At 37.6% G+C, this 21,532-nt stretch overlaps 1 protein-coding gene across 1 annotated transcript in view; it reads left to right on the forward strand.

Moving 5' to 3' along the window:
• npr2 (natriuretic peptide receptor 2) overlaps positions 1-21,532 on the forward strand; it is a 94,564-nt gene that overhangs the window by 32,215 nt on the left and 40,817 nt on the right. The window contains exons 6-10 of the mRNA XM_026174420.1: positions 2,952-3,087; positions 5,278-5,362; positions 15,758-15,878; positions 18,709-18,783; positions 19,682-19,759. Coding sequence (XP_026030205.1) covers positions 2,952-3,087; positions 5,278-5,362; positions 15,758-15,878; positions 18,709-18,783; positions 19,682-19,759 — 495 coding nt within the window. The remainder of the gene's footprint in view (positions 1-2,951; positions 3,088-5,277; positions 5,363-15,757; positions 15,879-18,708; positions 18,784-19,681; positions 19,760-21,532) is intronic.

Raw genomic sequence — 21,532 nt, forward strand, 5'->3', positions numbered from 1 at the left:
TTGAGAAAGAAATCGAGGGAAACAACATTCAGATTTTTATCTCTGACAAACATTTAATGACAAAGAATAAAAGTGGAATGAATCAAATTGTGAAATTTACATTAGACATATGGCACACAGTAATAGAAAAATGTCAGTTAAAAGAACAATTATTTATACTCAGATGGTTTAGACATGATAAAAATTTCAAGGCAGGACAATTGGACCAAACATTCAAACAGTGGGAACTAAAAGGGATTACAGCAGTTTGTACCCTTATGAAAAACGGAGGACTAATGAGTTTCCAACAACTAAAAAACAAATACAAATTGGAAAATAGAGATTTCTTTAGATATTTGCAAGTTAGGGACTACTACGCAAAACAAATAAAATCTGACTGGCTTGGGAAACCACTGGGGGTTGTCGGAAAAGTAAAAGATTGCTATGAACATAAACAATTTAAAACTATTTCCACCTTCTATAGGTCATTAGAAGAAAATAGACAAGATTCAACACTCTATATTAAAAAGAAATGGGAAGTTGAACTGACCATAAAAATAACAGAGAAAGAATGGCTCAATATGTGTGAATTGCAACACAGTACAACTAATTCGCCGTTGTGGAGGGAATTTTGTTGGAAAAATTTGACACGTTTTTTCATTACACCCAAAATAAAAAGCAAACTGACCTCAAGTTTACAAAATTGTTGGAGATTGTGTGGAGAAATGGAAGCGGATCATTCTCATGTATTCTGGAAATGCATTAAAATTAAAAAGTATTGGGAAGACTTAAAAATGAATATGGATAATATTTTGAGTTATACATTCCCAAATACTTGCCAAGTGATGTATCTAGGAAACATAAAAGAATACATACAAAAAGAGGACGTGTATTTAGTCAAAATAATTCTGGCCGCAACAAAAAAAGCAATTACAAAGAAGTGGTTACATCCAGATCCTCCCACCCAGCGGGATTGGATCAGTATTGTAGAGGATATCTCAGAGATGGAAAAAATAACACTCAACATTAGACTGATGGGAGGTAAATACGACAGACTATGGAGGAAGTGGAAAACATTCAGAAGTGACACAAATGAAACAACATAATAGGTTTTCTTTTTTTTTTTTTCTGCAATGTGATAAATGGAGAAAGATATGTAAACTCCAGACTCTGTTTGTTTATATGTATGTCTGTTTGTTATTTTCTTTACTGTATGTCCACAATGTCAAAATAACCTAATAAAAATCAAAGTAAAAAAAAAAAAGGAAGTGTTCTTGTAATGTCCTCTGTTGCTTAATGTTTGAAGATATGTAATATTAACATAAAAACATAAGCTACACTGGATTTATGTGTTAGATTTATTTAAGAAAAAAGTAACATTAGCATGACTTTGGCGTAATCAAATGAAGTATTTCCATTTTATTAAGGTACTCCAAATGCATATGTATGGTAGACAGTATATCATGTAATAGATGGCATTGTTACCCACTGGTTTGTGGACTTCAGGTTTGAGCTATGAATTGAGACTTTTGCCCATCACCATGCTTATATGGCATGCAACTTGCCAATCACAAGGTAGCCAAAACATGTCCAAACTCATCATTTTTTATAATCTAAATAAGAGCACAGATTCCAAAATAAACATCTTCCTGTGTCGAGGATCACGTGGAACTAGCAATTGAAACTTACCAGAGAAGAGTTGGAGTACAACAGATGCTGCTCATGGAGCTGTCAAAATAAAGCTCTCTCCCTCGCGCACAAGCCTTTCAGGATGGTCGCTGCTTGTGTGGATGTTGATCCTACAGTTCTGTATTTTCTCTTGAACGTTTCATTAATTCCTTTAATCATTACATTGCATGGCATGCAATGATTACCTATGTTATACCAGGTTAGGGGGTTAGTGACGCAAAACATATGTTGATTATGTTGATAGGTTTGCTGATATTTTGATTCAGAGACAGGACAATCACATAATCTTAAATAAATACCTTTGTACAATTGTGATTGCAGGAAAGTAATTTAAATGAAGGTAATACGATAATTAAGTTAAAACTGAGGTAATAAAGACTCTTTGAAAACCTTATCTGTTATATGACTTGAGGGAAAACATGCAAGCAGCTCTTCTTGTAATATCAACTCAGTTGGCTCTTTTCATTTTTACCTTTTTTTTTGCTCATTTCTGGTATAAAATAAAATAACAGCATTGTCACCTTGACAAGTTTCAGAAGCACCACTGGAGAGGAACAAAGGTACCTGGTTCCCTGTCTTTATGCTTTTCAAGGCTAGTCGCCTACGAACTTTGTAGCTTCAGATCTCACTATATTTATCCTCTTTAAAAACTTATATTTAGCAAGTATGCTTGCCAGGTTAAACATTACCAACTCCTCAGGCATGGTGGTAACATGCAGCCTGTGGAGGGTTGATACTATTTTGCAGCCAATGGTTATTATGTTTTCAATCATATCTAACTATCAACATATCCATCCATGCACAAAGTATTGGTGTGATAACAATTGTGTTTTGTGCAAATTTTTTTTCCTGAACTAAATAAAAGTGAACACTAAGTATAAGACAAACATAAAAATAGTCCCAATCGTGAGCTGAACTCCAGTTTCCTGGTCGACAGTTGTGTTGCAATTGTGACTGCCAGAGGTCACTGATTGACCTCTAGGCCTATGTGATTCTAGCTTTAGTAATCAATTTTCCATCGACCTCCAGGAACCACTTGCCAGTTTGGGGAAGACACACTTTTCCCTCAGAACTGGTGATTACCAGATGGTTGTAGACCAGTCTCTGGCCTGTATTCACCTGACTCATCATTGTCACTATGATTATCACATTTTTTTTAATATTAGTCCAAAGTATTGGACTAATTAAAATTTAAATCCACCACTTTGAGGCTAAAGAGAAGAAACATTTGGTGCTGTATCTGAGCATATTTAAATTAAGACTTTTTCCCTCTGTATTTGCAGGTTGTTGCATATTACAATGGAACCACCAAAGACATCATTTGGTCCCAGACAGAGAAGATCCACTGGCCCAGTGGTGGCCCACCACTGGACAACCCCCCCTGCGTCTTTTCGACTGATGACCCCTCCTGTAATGATGGTATGACCCGTCATAATGTAATAAGACACTTACCCCTTTCTACCTACCTACAGGTGATTATACCTGTCACAAACGAGCAGCACAAGGCTTTCTAATGGACACTAATTTCATGACAAGAATTATAAAAAGTTCACACACAGTATAATAGCTTAATAGCATATTTTTTCATGACCTTGGTTAGAATGGAATTGATAATCAGGTGGATATTACAGGGCACTAATGCGCTGTTCCTATTTTAAATAAAGCTACCGTGATAAATGCCTTGTTTTTCTTCAGTTCCTTCCCAGCTCTTTGTGTCTATAAAGTAAATGGGTGAAGTGGAGCATTTACTTGAGTGACAGGCGGTGAAATATGAGCGCAGGAAGTTGTCTTTGTTGAGCAGTGACACTTTTTGGGTTTTTTTTTCTATCAGGGATGATAAACAGAGAAGGAAAACCACACTGCAATTAAAATGTATTGTGGTGTGAAGACAGGATAATGAATGGAGGCTCACTTTCAACACCAATGATGATGAATGCTGAGAAATTTGGAGAAGCATATCAACACTTAAGAGTTTCACAACTTCAGCTTGGAGTGAATTAGATAATTGAGATGATTATAAGCGTTTGAAGCCTGTCATTAATTGACCAGAAAAAACAGAGTACAATCACAAGTTTGATAATTGCAGTATTCTGACACACATCAGAAAACGAAACAAATAAAAAGTAACCAGACTGCTCATGGGTTTTGTTTTTTCTCTGTTGAACTGTTGGGGTGGACTTTAATTAAGTTTAAAAAAATGCAAAGCGAGAACAACAGTGACATTACAAGCTGTGCTTCATGGCGTGGTGTTGTTTTCATGGAGAAATCGTCAGATTTGGAACCCGTTCCCACTGCCCTTATAAGCAAGTCTTGCCTGGGATACTGAAGCATAAATTGTTTGGTTTTTTTGCATAAAGCTGAGAATTTACATGTGGTGGTTGGTTGGAGCAATGGGTGACCAGTGCGCATTTTACAAGAAGAAATAGCAAAGATCCTTAGAAGAGCAATGTCATCTCTACTACTCCTGTTAGGATCAGGGCTGCAGGTATAAATTATATTTGTAATCAAGTATTCAATTTTATTAATTAATTGTATTAATTAATTGAGTAATCGGATAATAGAAATACTTCAGTCTTATTAATGAGCAATAGCAGTTATTCAAAAGAGACAAAACAGAGGCCTTTTAAAACGAATGTATTATTTGTTTTTATTTTAGAAATTGCAATACATACGGGGTAATGTGTGAGGAATGAAAGGATGCCACATTGTTTGATAGAAATGAAAATGATCAACCTACAGAGGGCTGAATTAAAAAACACACCCAAGTAAAAGTGAAAAAAAAAATGGTATGTGGTCTGCATGCCTGACCATGAGCCCAGGAACCGTGAACCAATGTAGGGGCTGACAATGAGTCTGAGGATTTCCTCCTGATATGCTGAACCTTGGCTTTTGTCTGTGTGTCCCTCCATGGATAAGCCTCCCAGACCATCACTGACCCAGTGCCAAACCGGTCATGCAGCTCTTGTAGCTCGGCAGTGTTCATCTTGTTCCTGTTGCACAAATGAGCAGATATCAGTCCTGCTGATGGGTTAACTACCTTCTACAGGCCCATCCAGCTCTAATAAAGTAACTGCCTGTCTCTTGGAATCTCCTCCAGGCTCTTCAGACTGTGCTGGAAGACTTGCGAAACTTCTGGTAATGGCACGTATTAATGTGCGAACCTAGAGGAGTTGGACTGCCTGTGCAACTTCTGCAGAGTCCAGGTATCTCCTTGTGCTACCCATAGTGGAACTGACCCTAGCCAAATGCAAAACTAGTGAAAAAACAGTCAGACAAGATGAAGATTATTGTTTTGGGGGTTGTCTCCTTGTTGCCCCTCTAGTGCACCTGTTGTTAATTTCAGTAACAACAGAGAAGCTGAAACTGAATAAAACCCGCCGCTGCTACTTTACTGACCGACTTCCAGCAGGTGTTATTAATCGTTGTTAGGTTTTAATTGTGCGTTGGGAGTGTGGCTGTGTGTTTGTGGGGTGACAGATTTCTAAAGCACCACAGCTGTACTTCAGGAAGTCACATCTGTGCGTTTTTCCTTTATTTTCAAAGATATGATTGTGGACATCTGCTGAACATATGAGAGTGTGAATTCTTTGTTTTTCCTCCTGTTTTCAGGTCATCTGCCAGTTCTGGGTATTGTAGCTGTGGGTTCTGGCTTAGCTCTCATCATTTTTGGGATCTCCAGTTTCCTCATTTACAGGTGAGTTTGATCGCATCAAGCTGACGCTTCCTCTCTGTGGTGCTTTTAGCTCAAACAGCAGAAATGTGGACAAAAAGAAAAAAAAAAAGATTGAGAGAAAGAGCAAGAGGCAGGCTCGTGTTTGAAGCAGGATTTATGGATTGTGCTGCTTTAGGTGGTAGTTTGGTATTTACGCACTGTTGCTACAGCAACTGCTCAGCAGGTGACGGCATTAAAGCGGTGGTGAAGTGTGTTTAAGCTGCCAAGTGAGCTCATATACTGGCTCGAAACAACGCTTACTGCCACTCTCACTTAATGATCATTAGTGTGTTTGTTAAGTTTATTTTCTTTGCGCTGAAGTCAGGAAAAATGCCGCTTATTTTAATAATTCACACACTGGTGATGTCAAGTGGAAAACATCACTTGAGCTGATTATTGTGCCTCTCTCAAAGGATTACAAGTGGATTATAAAAGCCCTGCAAAATAATATTCAAAAGAAGCAAAAATAAGCCAGAATTCTTTTATGTACAGCACCACGAAAGCCTAAATTAATATTTCATGTTGTTTACAATATAAATAAATAAAATTGGCAGGACTGACACTGAGAAATGTTTTATGTTTTTTCAATTCCCTCAGGGACCTCGATATTAAAAACTACTGCCTTTAAACAGTACTTCCAAGGTGTACAAGGACAGATTGGCACAATTATTAGAATTATTTAAAGAACTGAATTAACCTGAACAAGTTTGAGAATAAAAATCAACAGCTGACTGAAAGAAACAGACGAGCAGAACAGAAGCCAAAAGAAATACATAAATAAAGAAAACAGTGCTGAAAAACATACAAATAAGTAAATGGTTGAACGCTATGTAAAATTGTGACTAAATGTTGGAACTGTTAGTATAAAGTGATAATATTTTTAAAGTTATTAACTAATACTGGGCTATGGATAAATGAATTAAATTTTTATAGAACTTTATGGATTAATATGAAATACAGATAAATGGTTAACTTTGTAAAGAAATTATATGAAAACACTTGAATTTAACAGAAGTAAAAGCCCACAGTTGAGTAAAACTATAGCTACTTTTGTAGTGACTAACAATTACAGGAGGTAGCTAAAAACATGGCTAACAGATAGAATTATTAGCTAATAGTATGGCTAAACCAATGAAATAGCTTAATAAAATAGGTATAGTTTAAATTGAAATGTTAGCTTACTGTTCAAAATAAATTATTAGCAAACCTAATGAATTTAGGATTGAAATAGTAGCTAGCTAAAGTTATTTTTGCTAAAAGAAAGGTCAAACTGTTAACTAAAAATATAGATTAGCACTTGAAAGATCGATAAACGATATGTAAACGTTTATCTCTGACAGCACAAGTTATATTGTTAAATAAACATAAACTGTAATAGGAATTAATAGCTGCTAAATGGAGAAGTAGCTAAAAGCAGTCGATGAACTGTTAATGTAGTAATTTTACACAGTTAGTTGTTTGTCACATGAACATGAAAGCTGTCTGGGGGTAGAGAAAAGTGTTTTGAGTACATCTGTGGAGTAGATGAAAAAAAATGATAAGAAGCACTGGTATAGAAAGCATATTCACTAAATGTTTTTAGAAGCAAAAGACAAAAAGAAATCCTAGAGACTGTGCACCCTATATAGATGCTACTGCAGTTTGAAGTTAAAAATAAACAGAACATTATGCGATTAGCTGTTTAAATAAGCGTCAGTGTTTAATTGTTACTGCTGCCCCTGAGCACTTTCTTTTAGTTGTATATTTAAGGGAAAAAGTAATTGCCTGCTGCTTTTCTGATGGTTCTAACTTTGTGCTCGGCATTCAGCTGTGTAAACAATTCAAATGAAATTGTTGCTCTGTCCCAAGTGGCACAGTCTACATGGTTTATGTTGTAACATTAAGCCTCATTTAATTACTCAAGAAGTAAATCATGCATGCCCCGAGAAATAAAGTGACTGGAAAGATTTCCATAGGCTGGTTAATATCATGGGTGTTATCTGCATGTAATGAAAGAAAATTCTTCTGCTCTTCCCTCTTTGCTCACATCTTCAGAGGTGTCTTTACTTAGGCAGTTAAGGATATTCTCCCTGATAAATGCACTGATTTTATGGAGGATTAACAAATCAAACTAATAAATCACACCGGTAATCTGATCCGTTTTCTAATACTGACTATTAACACAAACAAGTGTTAATCACCAGCCAATCAGAATGGATTTTGATCAGACGAATGGTGGAAGAAAGACGGAGGAGCGGCTGTCTGCCTGAGGTAAATCCACTAAACCTGAATCTGAGTTGATCATGCCCATTAATTATTAATGTGCAGATAATTAGATGCAGAGCCTACACTCATTTCTGAATAAAATTAACTTGATCGTCTCTGTTTTTTCCAGCGCCCAAATCCACAAACACACTGTGATTTCCCAACTAGCTAACTAGTTTTCCTGGATTCTTGGATGGTAAGTTTCTTTTCTTGGATTTAGGGACAACAAATATCTATTTCTGTGATGGGAAACTTTGTGATGTATTTTTGTTCCTGACCTACAGTTTTGAACTTTGTGCTCTCAAACTATATTAAGACTCAATCTCTGTACATAAATGACAGTGTTATATCTGGAGCCCTGGTTAATAAGTTATCCTTTTTTAAAGCACACCATGACTTGGAGCTTATTCATCGTTGGCTCTGTCTCATATAAAGCTAACAGATGACTTCCTGTTTTTGCAGACACTACTGGGGCTTTGCTGATGGACAGAGAGGCGGACAGCAGAGTTGTTTGTGGCCATTTTAAAGACCAACCACCTGCAGAGGGGCCTCCATTTTGCTTTTAGTGCTTGACCTACAGAAACACCACTAAAATGTTAAAAACATTTTGGAGTTTATGCCACTATCAGTAGCTATTGAGAAGCGATTTACCCAGTGAGAAATTAGTATTTAATTTTTTATATTTTTAATAAGAAGATATATATATATAAAAAGAAAAAATATAATTTTAAAAGATGATATATATTTACTGCTGCTTACATCTTTATTTTTAATACATTTAACTATTTTTTTAAATATCCTAATTTGGGGGTGGATCTAAATCTAGTTCACAGGGCAGAAAATGTTGAATAAAATTAATTTGTTTTAAGAAATCTTTTGGCAATAGATCTCTGTTCTGACATGTACATAGACGTAAACTGATGTCTATGCAGTTTAATAAAAAGAGACTTGTATATTGAATGATATGTTTCTTTGTATTGCTTTTTGATGAAATCCATGCAGCAAACCAAATTCAGCCTTCAATTTAATTTTGTCCCCGCACAAGACAGTAAAACATGATCTATAACATCTAAGGCTCAGAAATCAGACCAGCTTACTTGTTAATGGCTCAGATGTAGATATATAACTTTGCCACATTTTTCTCTCAAACTTCACCCTGGAGTGCCTTAGATTTAAACAGCTGTGCTGTCAGCTGCTCGCCGTTGATTTTGGAGGCTGCTGTGCAGCAGCAGCAGCAGCGGGCATGAGGGGATGTTGAGCAGAGCAGCAGTGACTCTGTTGTTTTTAATGAAGGGGCTGGTCCTGTGGAGGTATTCACAAATGGGACTTACCAAACAATAGGCCCAGTGTGGAGCCTCACATTTTGCCCCTCTGGCTGCCAGAGGTCTCTAAACAAGGTTCTTTTAATAGAAAAGTACTTTTTTAGTAGTGGATGAGGTACTTTAATGGCGTTTCCTGTCCTCCAAATACTAGCAAACATCAGAATTTACTTTTTGGACTCTCCAGCAACACAATTTGTTCTGGTGAAAAAGTCGCAAAGGAAAAAAAAATGATAATGAGCCACTTCAGGAGCCAACTGGGATATTCTGGGGGAAAAGACTAAAAGATGATGATATGCACACGCTACAATAATTTCCCTGAAGCCATCTGGAAACGTTTTACACCTTTTTAGATTGGGCTGGAATGTGTGGGGCTCTGCTCATTTTTCATTTCTAAGTGTTTCAGTCTGCCAATGAATCCACTGCCACCTTGCAAAGAAAAAAAAACGCACAAAAGTTCCTGCGTTTTTTAAATTTATTGTTGTCGTAAATCGTGAATTGTCAAGAAGCATCAGCTCCTCTGAGATTTCCCCCAGATGTGCTGAGTCGCTAGAGTGCCTCTTCCTCTCCATGGTGCCATGTTTATCAGAGTGGTGCTGAAAAAAAGCAACACTCAGAAACTTGTCACAAAGTTCACTGATTAGAAAATGGATGAATTCATTACTCTGGTTGGGCTTTGCAGACATTTAGTGGTTGTTTACCATTGTGGAGAAGTTGCTTCACATATCTGCTTTTATTCATCCACCTTTAATGGACGAAATAGGAGACAGAAGTAAATCATGGGAAGTGCAATCTGGGAAATTCCTCTCTGCGCCAATTTAAACACCACAATCATTAGCGAAAAATGTTTCATTTAACAACCTGCTGACATGTGTGTGAAATAAGGATAACAAAACCTAAACTAACGCAACTCTTATCCTAATCTAACATCATCTGGAAAGCTTTTAGGCACTCCCAGTCTATCAGGAGTCTGTTCAATGTATCTTAAAGGCTCCTTCATTAGAGCTAAACAAGCTCAGTGCTTTTACCAAGGTTTCCATCCCTCCATCCATCTTCTAAAAGCTAATCAGAGACGCTTTGACCTCCTTCTCACCTGCCAGCTGAGATCTCTCCAGTGTGTTCCAGGTCTGTCCTAGAATCTCCTTTGGGTTGAACAGCTCACCTGGGAGGCTTCCAGGACAAATCTTAGACAGATGCCCAAACTATCTGGCTGCTTTAAATACAATGCTTGATTTTTCGGCCATGACCCACAGCTTGTGGGCAGAATAGACTGGTTCATTGATAAATTTGTATGCCTTTGTAGTTTCTCTCTCGATCACTTGCGTGGCCGTGGCTGTTGGGGCAGATTGGACAATCGCTGATCTTAACGTCTGCGTTTCACCCCTCAAACTGTCGCTAGGTTCAAAAACCTCCTTGATTGCTTTGGTCGGCGATAGTTTGTTTTGAAGATGCCGACTTGTCTGCATCTTCGATCGTGGCTCAAGAGTTGGGTGTTCGTCTTGTAATCGGAAGGTTGCTGGTTCGAGCCCCGGCTCGGACAGTCTCGGTCGTTGTGTCCTTGGGCAAGACACTTCACCTACCGCTTACTGGTGTTGGCCAGAGGGGCCGATGGCGCGATATGTCTGCCTCGTCTCTGTCAGTCTGCCCCAGGGTGGCTGTGGCTATAACTGTGGCTGCCTCCACCAGTGTGTGAATGAGTAGTGGTATTGAGGACGAAAAGCGCTATATAAGCGCTATATAAATGCAATCCATTATTATGATTATTAAGTCACTGTCATCAAAACAAACTACTGGCAGCCATGGCTATCTGCTAGCCAAAGCAATCGCAAGGTGGTTTTTGGTACAGCAACCAATTACACCAGTAATTGACTGCCAGAAATCACCAACAACAAATTACAGCTGGTTGGTATTTAATCATTTTTCCCCCAGTGACAGGTGGTTGCCAGGACAATTTGAATTTCTTAAGTGAATGAATTTTCATTATTTTTTAAGGAAAGCCAGCTTATTAAATTTTACGGTGTACAAAGATGACTAGTGTAGCACAAAGCCTTCATTTGGTTTGGTCATTAAACCTGTCCTTTGGATAGCAATCATGTTGCTTTGTTGTCCCTTTAGATAGTCTTTCCTAAAGTGCTCTACTCTCATAATTGAGGTTGTTATTCAAATAAAAGAAACTTGTCTTTAAAGCTGGCCTGACTGGCTTTATAAAATGGAACACAGTAAATGGACTTGTTTATGGCACCTTTCTACTCTGAGAGCAGAAAGCAACAATGTGGTTGGAAAGGTGTTTCTTAACCCAAAGCATGATCTTTCCTTGAGTATATATGAAAAGAAAGCTTTCTGGTTATGTGTAGCACAAACTTGAGTCATGTTAGGCACCACAGAAGAAGACTGGTTGGAGTCAAGAATTTAGGTTAACCAAGGGGGGAAGACAACAGGCTTCAACAACAGGCCATCTGTTGCTTATTAATCCAGGAGTAATTTAATAATTGGCTTGACTGTTTCAACTCCCTCCTATCTGACGTAAACCAAGAGTCTGTCTCACCTCCAGCTGGTTCAGAAAGCAGCAGATCAGCTTCTTACTGGTTCTAACATTTAAATGACATCATCTCAATCATTGCTTCTCTCCGGGGTCTCCGCTTCGTATTAGAACTGATTTTAGGATTTTATTGATCACTTTTAGAGCACGTATGGGTCTGGCCTCAAGCTGCAGAGCATAAATGATGACCCGCCTATGAACTATTTTGCAGCCCTTAGATCCTCAGTTGGCTTAAATCTAAAGGTGTCCGTGTTTTTGCTATCAGGCCCCCTCGGCTTTGGAACAGCCTGGCTGAGGAGATAAGGTTAGCAAATTCACTGGCTTCCTTTAAATCCCTTCTTAAAACTCATTTTTATAGACCTGCTTGTATGTGATGACTTTACATCTCGTTATATGGTTATCAGCTTGCAGCTGTTTTGTCTAATTTTAGTTTTTCACTGTTTTAAAATTAAATCATACTTTTTAATTGTATGTTTCTCATGTGACTTTCATGTTTGGCTCTCTGTTTAATCGACTCTTTTAGTAATCTGTTTGCCTGTCTGCCTTTGTATACTCGTAGTAGAAGTATATCAAAATATTGTATCAATATTGTTATTAATAGATCAATACATAATTTATAGTGCTTTGACAAATCAGAGACAGAACAACAGAGAAGTAATTTTAGGATTTATTTCTCTATTTAAGCTTTAATTTATAGTGCATTTCTGCACCAGGACAGAGTCTTTTTCTACATGCATAGAGATGTTTATAGCATTTCTGACAGAGGATTTCTTTTGAAAATTTCATGTAGTCAAACAGACTGGACACTCTTTTTTTAAAAAAAATAACCTGAAAACATAGATTTGAGACATTTTAAGATGACACAAACTCATTGCCTTTACTGTACACAGATTGATTGTGCTTCCAGGGGCGCTCGCCTATTCTCAGCCAGGAAAAACCCTGCAGGATTTCAGTATTTGGATCAAGTCATTTGCAAGAAATAGGCAGTGTCAGTTAAGTAGGCTGCAGCTCTTATTTGTGTCAAATACATCTTTAATCAGTGTTTAAATAAATAAAAGAATTGGCTCAAGCTCTGTTTTAGCCGATAGCCAAGACTACAGGACACGAGGGAAAGAAGAAATCACCACATATTTATTGCATACATAAAATACCTTTCTGGATGATGCTCAGTGATTGTATCTTCTTCACTGAACACTTGACCCTGTTTTTCAGTTGCTTTAGCTTTATCACAGCAATTCAGTATCCAAAACTGGCAATTCAAAGAGACGGGCTGATTTGCCACACTCCTATTATGAACCACAAAAGGCAGGACACTAAAGCTTGGTCGGTATGATTTAGTAGCTAATGCACTTTAAATGATTATTACTGGGAAGCCTGGACAGACCGTGCCATTATTTTAACTTTACCCAGGTGAGCAACAATTTAAGATGATTGGTAATCACCACAAATGCTGTTTCCACTTCATAATGTCTCACTGAGCTCTGTGGTATACATCGTGGCTTACTGTGTGAGGCTTTTACTGTTTTAAATGCCAGAAGTCATGATTTCAGTGTACTCTATGATAACCCCCTTCGGTGAACTGCAACATTACGATGCTCGGTTAAACATTACCATTACTTCAGTTGAATAAGGCATAAATTAATTAAAAGATTTTTCACGCTGAGCCAAAACAACTGTAAAATACTGTAAGTTGCATTTAGTCTAAAGCTCTTAACCCTAGTGTGTTTAACTGGTCTGAAGAGTAACATTAGGAGACCTTAACTTTTATAGTTCTTTTAAAAAAACTGAGTTGGAAACAGTAGTAGTACTAAAGTACAGTTATGGCTTGAAATTCAGGGAGTAAAAAAAATAAAAGAGTGAAGTGGATTCTACCAACCAATATAATGGTTGGTTTATGACATAGCTGCCCTAAATTAACAGTATTGGTAACTAAAAAAATTAATTCTTTTTTTCCTGTAATGGTTAATCCACCAGTATGTGCGAGCTGTTTAATCAGCATATTTTAAATTCTGAAAGATGTTTTTATCAATGATTTTAAACTTTACTGGTTCACAAAAAAAATCAGAAACAGATTAGTAAAACACATTAACTTTTGATTAAGATGCCAAATTACAATTATTTACTTGCATTCCTGAACAGAAAACATAGTTTTAGTGGTTTAATGTTATGCTTGTTTATTTTCTGACTTGTCAGAGAAGTCAAGTGTGCCGGATCAAATTTGGGTATAAAGATTCAGTTCAGCGAATTAAGTAATTTTTTGTTTTAAGCAGGCTTTTGACAGATTTCTAAAGGTGGTCCAAGAAATTTGCAAAGCACTGTACCATTACTTGAAGTAGAAGATATAGTCGACATTGATTGATGATTAACCTTCAAGTGACTGCTGTATATAAATATATGTACTATTGTGACACTCTCAACACTATCAGTCGAACAGGCCTAGATAATCTGCTAGCTATAAAACTAATTGCAAGGACTGCAACCGACTTTACCTTCAGCAACCACTTGGCAACTGGTTGGGGAATATAGATTTTTGCCTAATGACTGTTGGTTATCAGGAAGTACAGACAGGTTTCTAGACCTTAATTGAAAAATATTTCCCACCATGAATTTGTTATTTACCTACCAAACTTTTCATAGTTTGCCATCAGTGTGGCAAAGATAACTGCAAGTTATCTGGGATCTTTTCTGAACCTGGAAATATTTTTTATGTAGTTTTGCAGTGAACAATGGCTAACGCACCTAGAGAAGCAAAAGGTTGTGTGGCTGACGCCTCGAGGCAGATACTTAATGACCAAAGTAACTATGAAGATAGCTCAACAAACTCAGACATATTAGGTTAACTCCTTTTTACTTAAACATAATTTAAACTGTTTAAGGAATGACAGACACAAATAAATTATTTTATTTTTTATTAGCTATCAAGTGAAGCATTCCTGTTTTAAATGTAATGCGGTGATTTTAGCTGCTAAAATAGCCTGGTTAAGCATGAGGGTTGTGAGACAGAGAGGGAAAGGGGACTTTCCAAAATTTAAAGTAACATAAATGTTGCCAAGATTAATGTGAAAGGTGCAGTAGGAAGGTGGCTGTAACAAGGAAATATAATAAAAGTTCAACAAGGTTATTAGGAAACCCAAATGTGAGAAATACATAAGACAAAAAGTTGACAACTTGACCAAATGACAAAAAAAGAGGAACGGTGCGAACCCTGCATTCATGTACTCTTTTGTTCTATTGTACTCTTATTATCAAACATAAGCAAAACATTTCTATGCAATACATGAATTTTTAACATTAATCTAAAATTTCTTATGATTATGCAAATATGTACATTTATCTGTCATCAACTCAGCAACCCAAGATTTCCTCTTGCTCTTACTCTGGTTTGTGTGAATTTTTCCACTCGGAAATTTGTTTTCCCTAATGAGTGCACTGCAAGAACAAACACAGTTCAGGGAAATAAAATGCAAAAGTAAGCTTAATTAGACAAAAACAATGGTGGGAAAAGAACAGAGACAGGAAGTTAAGAAAAAAGTAAGCTAGACGAGGGAATAACGTTCAAAATAGAACAGGAAGTAACTGAAAGGCCCACGAGACAGAAGGCATCATAAAAAGTGACCCAAAGGAAAACTAAGGACAATGTGCAGTGTGACAATCCTTTTAAAGAAATCATTTTTTGAACTTATATTTACACTAACTTCATGCTCAGTTGATTTCACTAAATAGCAGTTTGGGTGCTTACTGTCAAATGTTCCATGTTTCTGTATTTTGCTTGGAAGAAAGAGCCCTTTGTTCAGGAGAGTCAAGATACTTCCCCTAAAATAGTGCCTCACTGCCAAGCATCAATAAGTAGAGCATATGAGCCAGTAAAGTTAAAATCTAATAAAAATAAACACAGGCCTAAATGCATCACCAAATGTACATAACTTCACGTAAATGCTGTATGTGAGGCATTCTGTAATCACATCTGAGACCGCTATCTCAGGAAATACCAACAGGAAAGACAGAGATCAAATGTAACAAATGGAGTTAATTTGCATTTTGTTTTAAGGTGACTTGCGAGATTAAATCCAGCTTGCTTAATAACTTATAATTCTCCTGCAGACCACCTTGGCTCCGAAGGACTTTTAATCATTGCTTTAGTTCCAGCTGGTGTAGCTTTGTGGTGAAAACATCACCTCATGGCCTTTGCATCAACCCCAAACCAGTCTAGTTCTCCTGTTGTTTGTGCTGCCGTGACCTTGTCGATTTCACCACCTGCTTTTTTACTTTCTGCAGGAAACTGAAGCTGGAGAAGGAACTGGCAGGAATGCTGTGGAGGATTCGGTGGGAGGACCTTCAGTTCGAGAGCCCAAATAAATACCACAAGCGTGCTGGCAGTCGGCTCACCCTCTCACAGGTAGATCACAAGATTTATGTGCAGAAAATGATGCAAAATGTTGAAATGACACCCACACGATCTCATATGAGAGCTAGCAGCCATTAAACTTTAAAATCTTCATAATTGTGAGCTTTTTATCACTTTATATCAGGCTGCAATCTGTGAGGCCTAGAAAATTGTTGTCTGTGCCCTGGTCCCTATTCTGTTCTCACGGTTTCTGTGTATTTTGGAGTTTTATTCTAATTAACTCTTGTTTTGTTTTTTTTATTAGTTTTTCATATATTTTCATAGTCTTTACAGTCTTGGGTTCCTGGTTCCAGTTTGTATTAGTTCATTTGTTCCCTCAGTGCTTTCTGTCTCATTCTCCTGTGTCTTTCCCACTAAGTTTATTTATTTGCCTAGTTAGTCTTGCTTACTCTGTGTTTTAGTTTGGCCATTAAATGTCTGCTGAGTTTTGTGCCTGGTTTTACTTCCTCCTGCTGTCTTATTGTTTTGATTGAAATCAGCAGTGTCTTGTTACCCATCTGTTTCTACTCTTCTTAATTACCCTCATGTATATAAGTAGTCCTCTCCTGCTTCTTAGTCTTGATCATAGCATGCATTTGCCCCGCTTTGTATCCTCTCTGCTACTTTGTCAAGAAGCTTTGTAGGAATATGTTCATTGAAGTCAATGTGAAAGAACCAAAAACTACAGTTCCTCAAATGTCCACTTGAGGGTAGCTCCAAAACAGAGCTAATCCTTATAGACGCTCATGTTAGAATATCCAACTTTACAGCAGAAATAATCATGTTTACAGCTTTGAGTTTGGTCTCTTCAGCCAATTTTCCCCTTTATGACTAGAGTAAAAGAATTTGACCTTTTTCTGTCTCAATCTTGTAAAGTTAAAACAAAATTTAAAGTTAGGGTTGTGGCAGCTTTGGTTACAGGTGGTGTCACCTGTAACCAAATTCAAGTAACTAAACTGGAAATGATGACCATGTTGGAAACTTTTGCAGCTTTTTATCAAGTTTTTCTAACAAACAGCATGGGTTACTGTGTTTTTAATTGTACTAACAGAAGTTTTGAGTGCAATTATGCCCTTTTATTTGATATGTTATCACTAAATAACATCCCTAGACTGTTGATGGGCCTTGGTAATGAAGATTGCTAATGTGGCTAATAACTTAGCACTCCACCATACCATCCAAATGTGGTCACTTCAGTCATCAAACCACCGATCACAGTAGATTCAGCAAGCTTTTTATATACAGTCTTTTATTTTATCCCATCACAGTTTCCTCTTAACATCCACCAGCACAGTGGCTTTCAACGTGGTTTTCAATGCTTCTTTTGACTGTAATGGTTGATGGGGGTACTTTTGCCCATTTGCAACATCTGCAACTAGCACCCCAATATAACCTTCCACCTACACCTTCTGTCTATCCCGCTATCAAACAGCTTCACACAGTTAAAAACAGTCTTAATGCCTGTGGTTTAGATCCAACACTCGAGTCAATTAAGTCAATAAGAATTTCTCAGTTAGTGTCTCCTGACTGATGAGCTGTCAGAGTGAGGCCTGCTGATCGCCAGTTCTTCTTTTGGTTACATTTTTAGGTGCTATGTTCTTTGCACTTGCATTAACGTGATGCCAGATATTTTGATGTGTCACACTTTCATAATTCAACATCGTCCCTAAAACAGTTTTAGGGAACCCTAAATTTTTTATGCAGTCATATGCTGCAATAATAATATATGCTTACCGTAAAAAACCCCAAAGCATGCCTGGACTTATCTTGTCACACCATTTGGCAACCTCTGCACTCGTCTATGATTTGAGTTTGGTTAATGTGAAGTAGTTCTGAAAATCTACCTATTTAGCACGTAGCTAAAACAAAACCCAGCCCTGCCCCTCGTTAATTGTAACCTGGTGGATGTTAATTGGTAAAAAAGTTGCTCATCTGGCAGGTTATTTTTGTATGCTTGGTTGGTATATTTCATTCATACAGGCCTGATTATCAGTCTGGACATGTCACTGTGGTAAAATTGGACCCTCCAGGATTCAAAATGCTTGAAGTTCAGAGCTTCCCTCCTGTTTACACACTGTGTGCTGCGTATTAAAAAGCAGTTTGTGGGTTTTGTTAGAAAAAGCAAAAGCTGCTGCCCCAAGAGAGTCCAAATCCTTTGTGAGTTTACACATTCCTGAAAGCTGGTGGTTTATTGATGGTAGCTGGGTTTGCAGTGGCATATTAAATGATTGTTAAAATAAGCCTTCGCCTGGCCCCCACTCCTATATACATAATACGTCATTACGTTCTTAGTATCGGGTTCTGTTGTCTGAGTGTTAATGCATCTCCTTCGGGTTGTGTTTCATCCCACACGTGCAAGTGTTCATGAAAAGCACATGTACACACCTTTTTCATTATTGCTTTTTTGTCCATTTCCTGGGGTGTGTGTGTGTGTGTGTGTGTGTGTGGAAAACACAGAAATTTTCCAAATTAGAGTATTTTCCAGGGTGCCGTGTGATGCCAATATTTGCATTCTATACAAATGTGCAGTTGACTGTGCTGGCTGTATGCATGCAGTGTGCCCACTTGATTTTTATTCATTCGGTGTGCTCTGCAGACATTTGCAAAATGACTCGAGCTGGAATCTGAAAGCACTTTATTTTCTCAAATATAAGTGAACGATGGTTTCATGTTACGCAGAGAAGTGGGGCATGTTTTTGGGTAGTTGAACCATTTTAGAAATCTACATTGCAGTGAAGTAGAAGCACAGTCTTAAAGTGAACATGATTTAATCCTCTTTGCTTTAATCTACGCACACTAACTGACATTTTTTTCTTCTCACTATCCCTTTCCACCTTCTCAGAGAGGCTCCAGCTACGGCTCCTTGATAACTGCCCATGGAAAATATCAGCTATTTGCAAAAACGGGCTATTTTAAGGTAAGGCTTAGCGAGTTCTGACATTTTCAACTCCTGCGCACTCCTTTCCCGCCCACACATGTGCACACTCGCAGAGAAAAACTGAAGAGAGGAGAGAGAAAGCGAGAGTGTGGGCGAATTTAGGTAGTTGGTTTTAATGTGAGCTGCAGAATGCGTCAATTTTCTTTCTCTCTCTCTCTCTCTCTGCCTTTTTGTGTGTGTGTGTGTGTGTCTTTGTTTTTACACTCCCGCCTGCAGTCTGGACAGGGCCATCAACTTGTTGCTGCTGTTAATTTGTCCGTTTCAGATTGAAGAGGTGTGAGAAAATGTGACAAAAAGAGGCTGCTGAATAACGAGATGGCGGGCTGTACTCTTTTTTTAGCTGAATGATGCAGGGTTTTTATATAAATGCTGATGTCAGGATACAGATCGAGCATCTTGTTTATAATTAGGGTTATTGATACGCCTCTTGAAAGTCAGTACAGATCAAGGGTGATAAAATCTGTCACCAGAAACAGCCAATAATTGCTGGACAAAGAGAACCTTTCTATTCAGAATTCTTCAGGTCTTAACTGTGCATTTCATTTGAATAAAAGTTAAAACTCCCACACAAACTGCCGGTCTTGCTTCGTAGTTGCTACAGCAGCATTTTTCTCCAGTCTGTCACATCTGTGGCTCTGAGGATCATCACATTGGAAACAACAGACGCAAGTCTTCCTCTGCAGCACAGCTGCAATCGACCACACATGTACCTGTAGGCTACACTGCTGTTCTCTCTCTCTGTGCTTAATACTGATTCCTTTTAATTTCATGTTTTTTGTGTTGTTTTGTTTGTGCATCCATATATATATATTTTTTCTCATATGATGAAAGCTGGTGTGTAAATCTGGCTTCACCGCTCATCTTGTGTTGCACACAGGGGAACCTGGTGGCCATCAAGCACGTCAACAAGAAGAGGATAGAGCTGACAAGACAAGTTTTAATGGAGCTCAAGCATGTAAGTGTCCCAAAACGTATTCCTTTGAAGGAGATGCTTTATTATTGCGTGTCAAAGGGAATTACAGAAAGTGCAGCATGTGACTCTCAATTGTTGATTTTATATTTAAAAAAAAAAGAGACAAAAATGGAGAAGCCATCTGTGTGTCTGTTCTCTAATTATTGAGCACAGACTGCAAAGGCAATAATTAATAAACTGCAAAGAGAAAGGGGGATGCTTTCATGGGTTTCTAATTCCTTAATGAATAAAGTTTAAAATGCTTTTAATCACTCAGTAAGCATGGCAGTAACTGGATTGGCTTGGGGCAACACTTCTGACCTACTAAGCCTGTGTTGTACAAGTGCGACAGGATTACTACTGTTCACAATCTGTATCGCTGCACCTCTGTTTTCTTTCTAAAAAGTGACTTCTAATTGACTCGCACAATTTTATATTTCCTGGACTGGTTCTTTTTTCCCCATCTCATTTTATTTGTTTTCCAGCAAATATAAAATATGGAGAAAAAAAATCTAAAAATATGTTATATTATTATTAGTACAACCCATCTGGCCCAGTTTTACTTGTAAGTAACATCAGAATCTAGAGGGATGTTTCATTTGCCTTCTTTTATGTGGAGGGATCAATATTCTGTGCACTCAATTTAGTGTATGCATTCTTCATAAAAGGCTTATAAATGAAGGAACTTTATCACTCCGAGGAAGAAACTGAGAATCATTGCTGTACTTTTAAGGTTTTTGCTTTCATAGCTTTCTGAAAATAAAATAAAATAAAATAATTTAATACATTCAAAGATTCAAATGTTCTAACTTGATATTTATAAGTAAAACAGTAAATGATAAGATGGGCGTGTTGCTGCCAGACAGTGGACCCAGATGCAGGATTCGGCAGATGGAATTAAACAAAAATAAAAACAATAACAAAGCAGGACGTGGACAAACTGACTGCAGACAACAGACTGATGGAAGCTCACACACCATGAGGAATATGCAGACAATGTACACATAGGAGGAGATGAGGGCAGACTGGACACACCTGGGAACACAGCTGAACAGGGTCTAACTATTGAGATATTGGAGGCAAAACTGAACATAATGCACATGAGACGAGGGACTAAAGTAAATACAAAAAACAGGAAGTAACAATCACTGAAAACAGGACTAAGACACACAAATTCGACGTAGACAAGAAAATAAACAAACATGGAGACGTGATTGAATAAAATGGAAATTGAATTGAACTAATTTAACTATTGAACTAATTGAGTTCGGTGTAACAAGCCACGTTCTGAGTAAGGTTAGTTTTTCTCTGACGTTATGATGTATAAAATTCAGGTACAATATAAAAGCAATGAAATTTACTTCCTTTTGATTTCTTCACCGCTGTCTTTTAGCTTTCTTGGTTCAAGCTGAACTAAACAGCAAGGGAGTGAGCGAGCTTAGAGTTGCTAAGTAAAGGAAAGGAATGCACTGGATTGGGTATTGATGGGGTAGGCCTGACCTAAAGCACATCCCGCTTTATCCTTCTGTTTCACTCTAGCATCGACTGTAAATTATAAAAATGAACTTCATTATATTCATATATATTCATATTGACCCCAAAAGCTCATAAGGAAGGTGTTTACAAAGGTCATAGATCAAATGAAAAGTACGGTCTTTTCCTATTGACTTCTGTACAACTGGACTTCTTTTGAAAACAGAGACGTCGCTCCCTGCTGGCTGACCACTAGACGAAATGCATTGCCTTCACTTTTCAGACTCTACCTCGATCCTTTAT

The sequence above is a fragment of the Astatotilapia calliptera genome, chromosome 7 (assembly GCF_900246225.1).
Source record: "Astatotilapia calliptera chromosome 7, fAstCal1.2, whole genome shotgun sequence".
NCBI lineage: Eukaryota > Metazoa > Chordata > Actinopteri > Cichliformes > Cichlidae > Astatotilapia > Astatotilapia calliptera.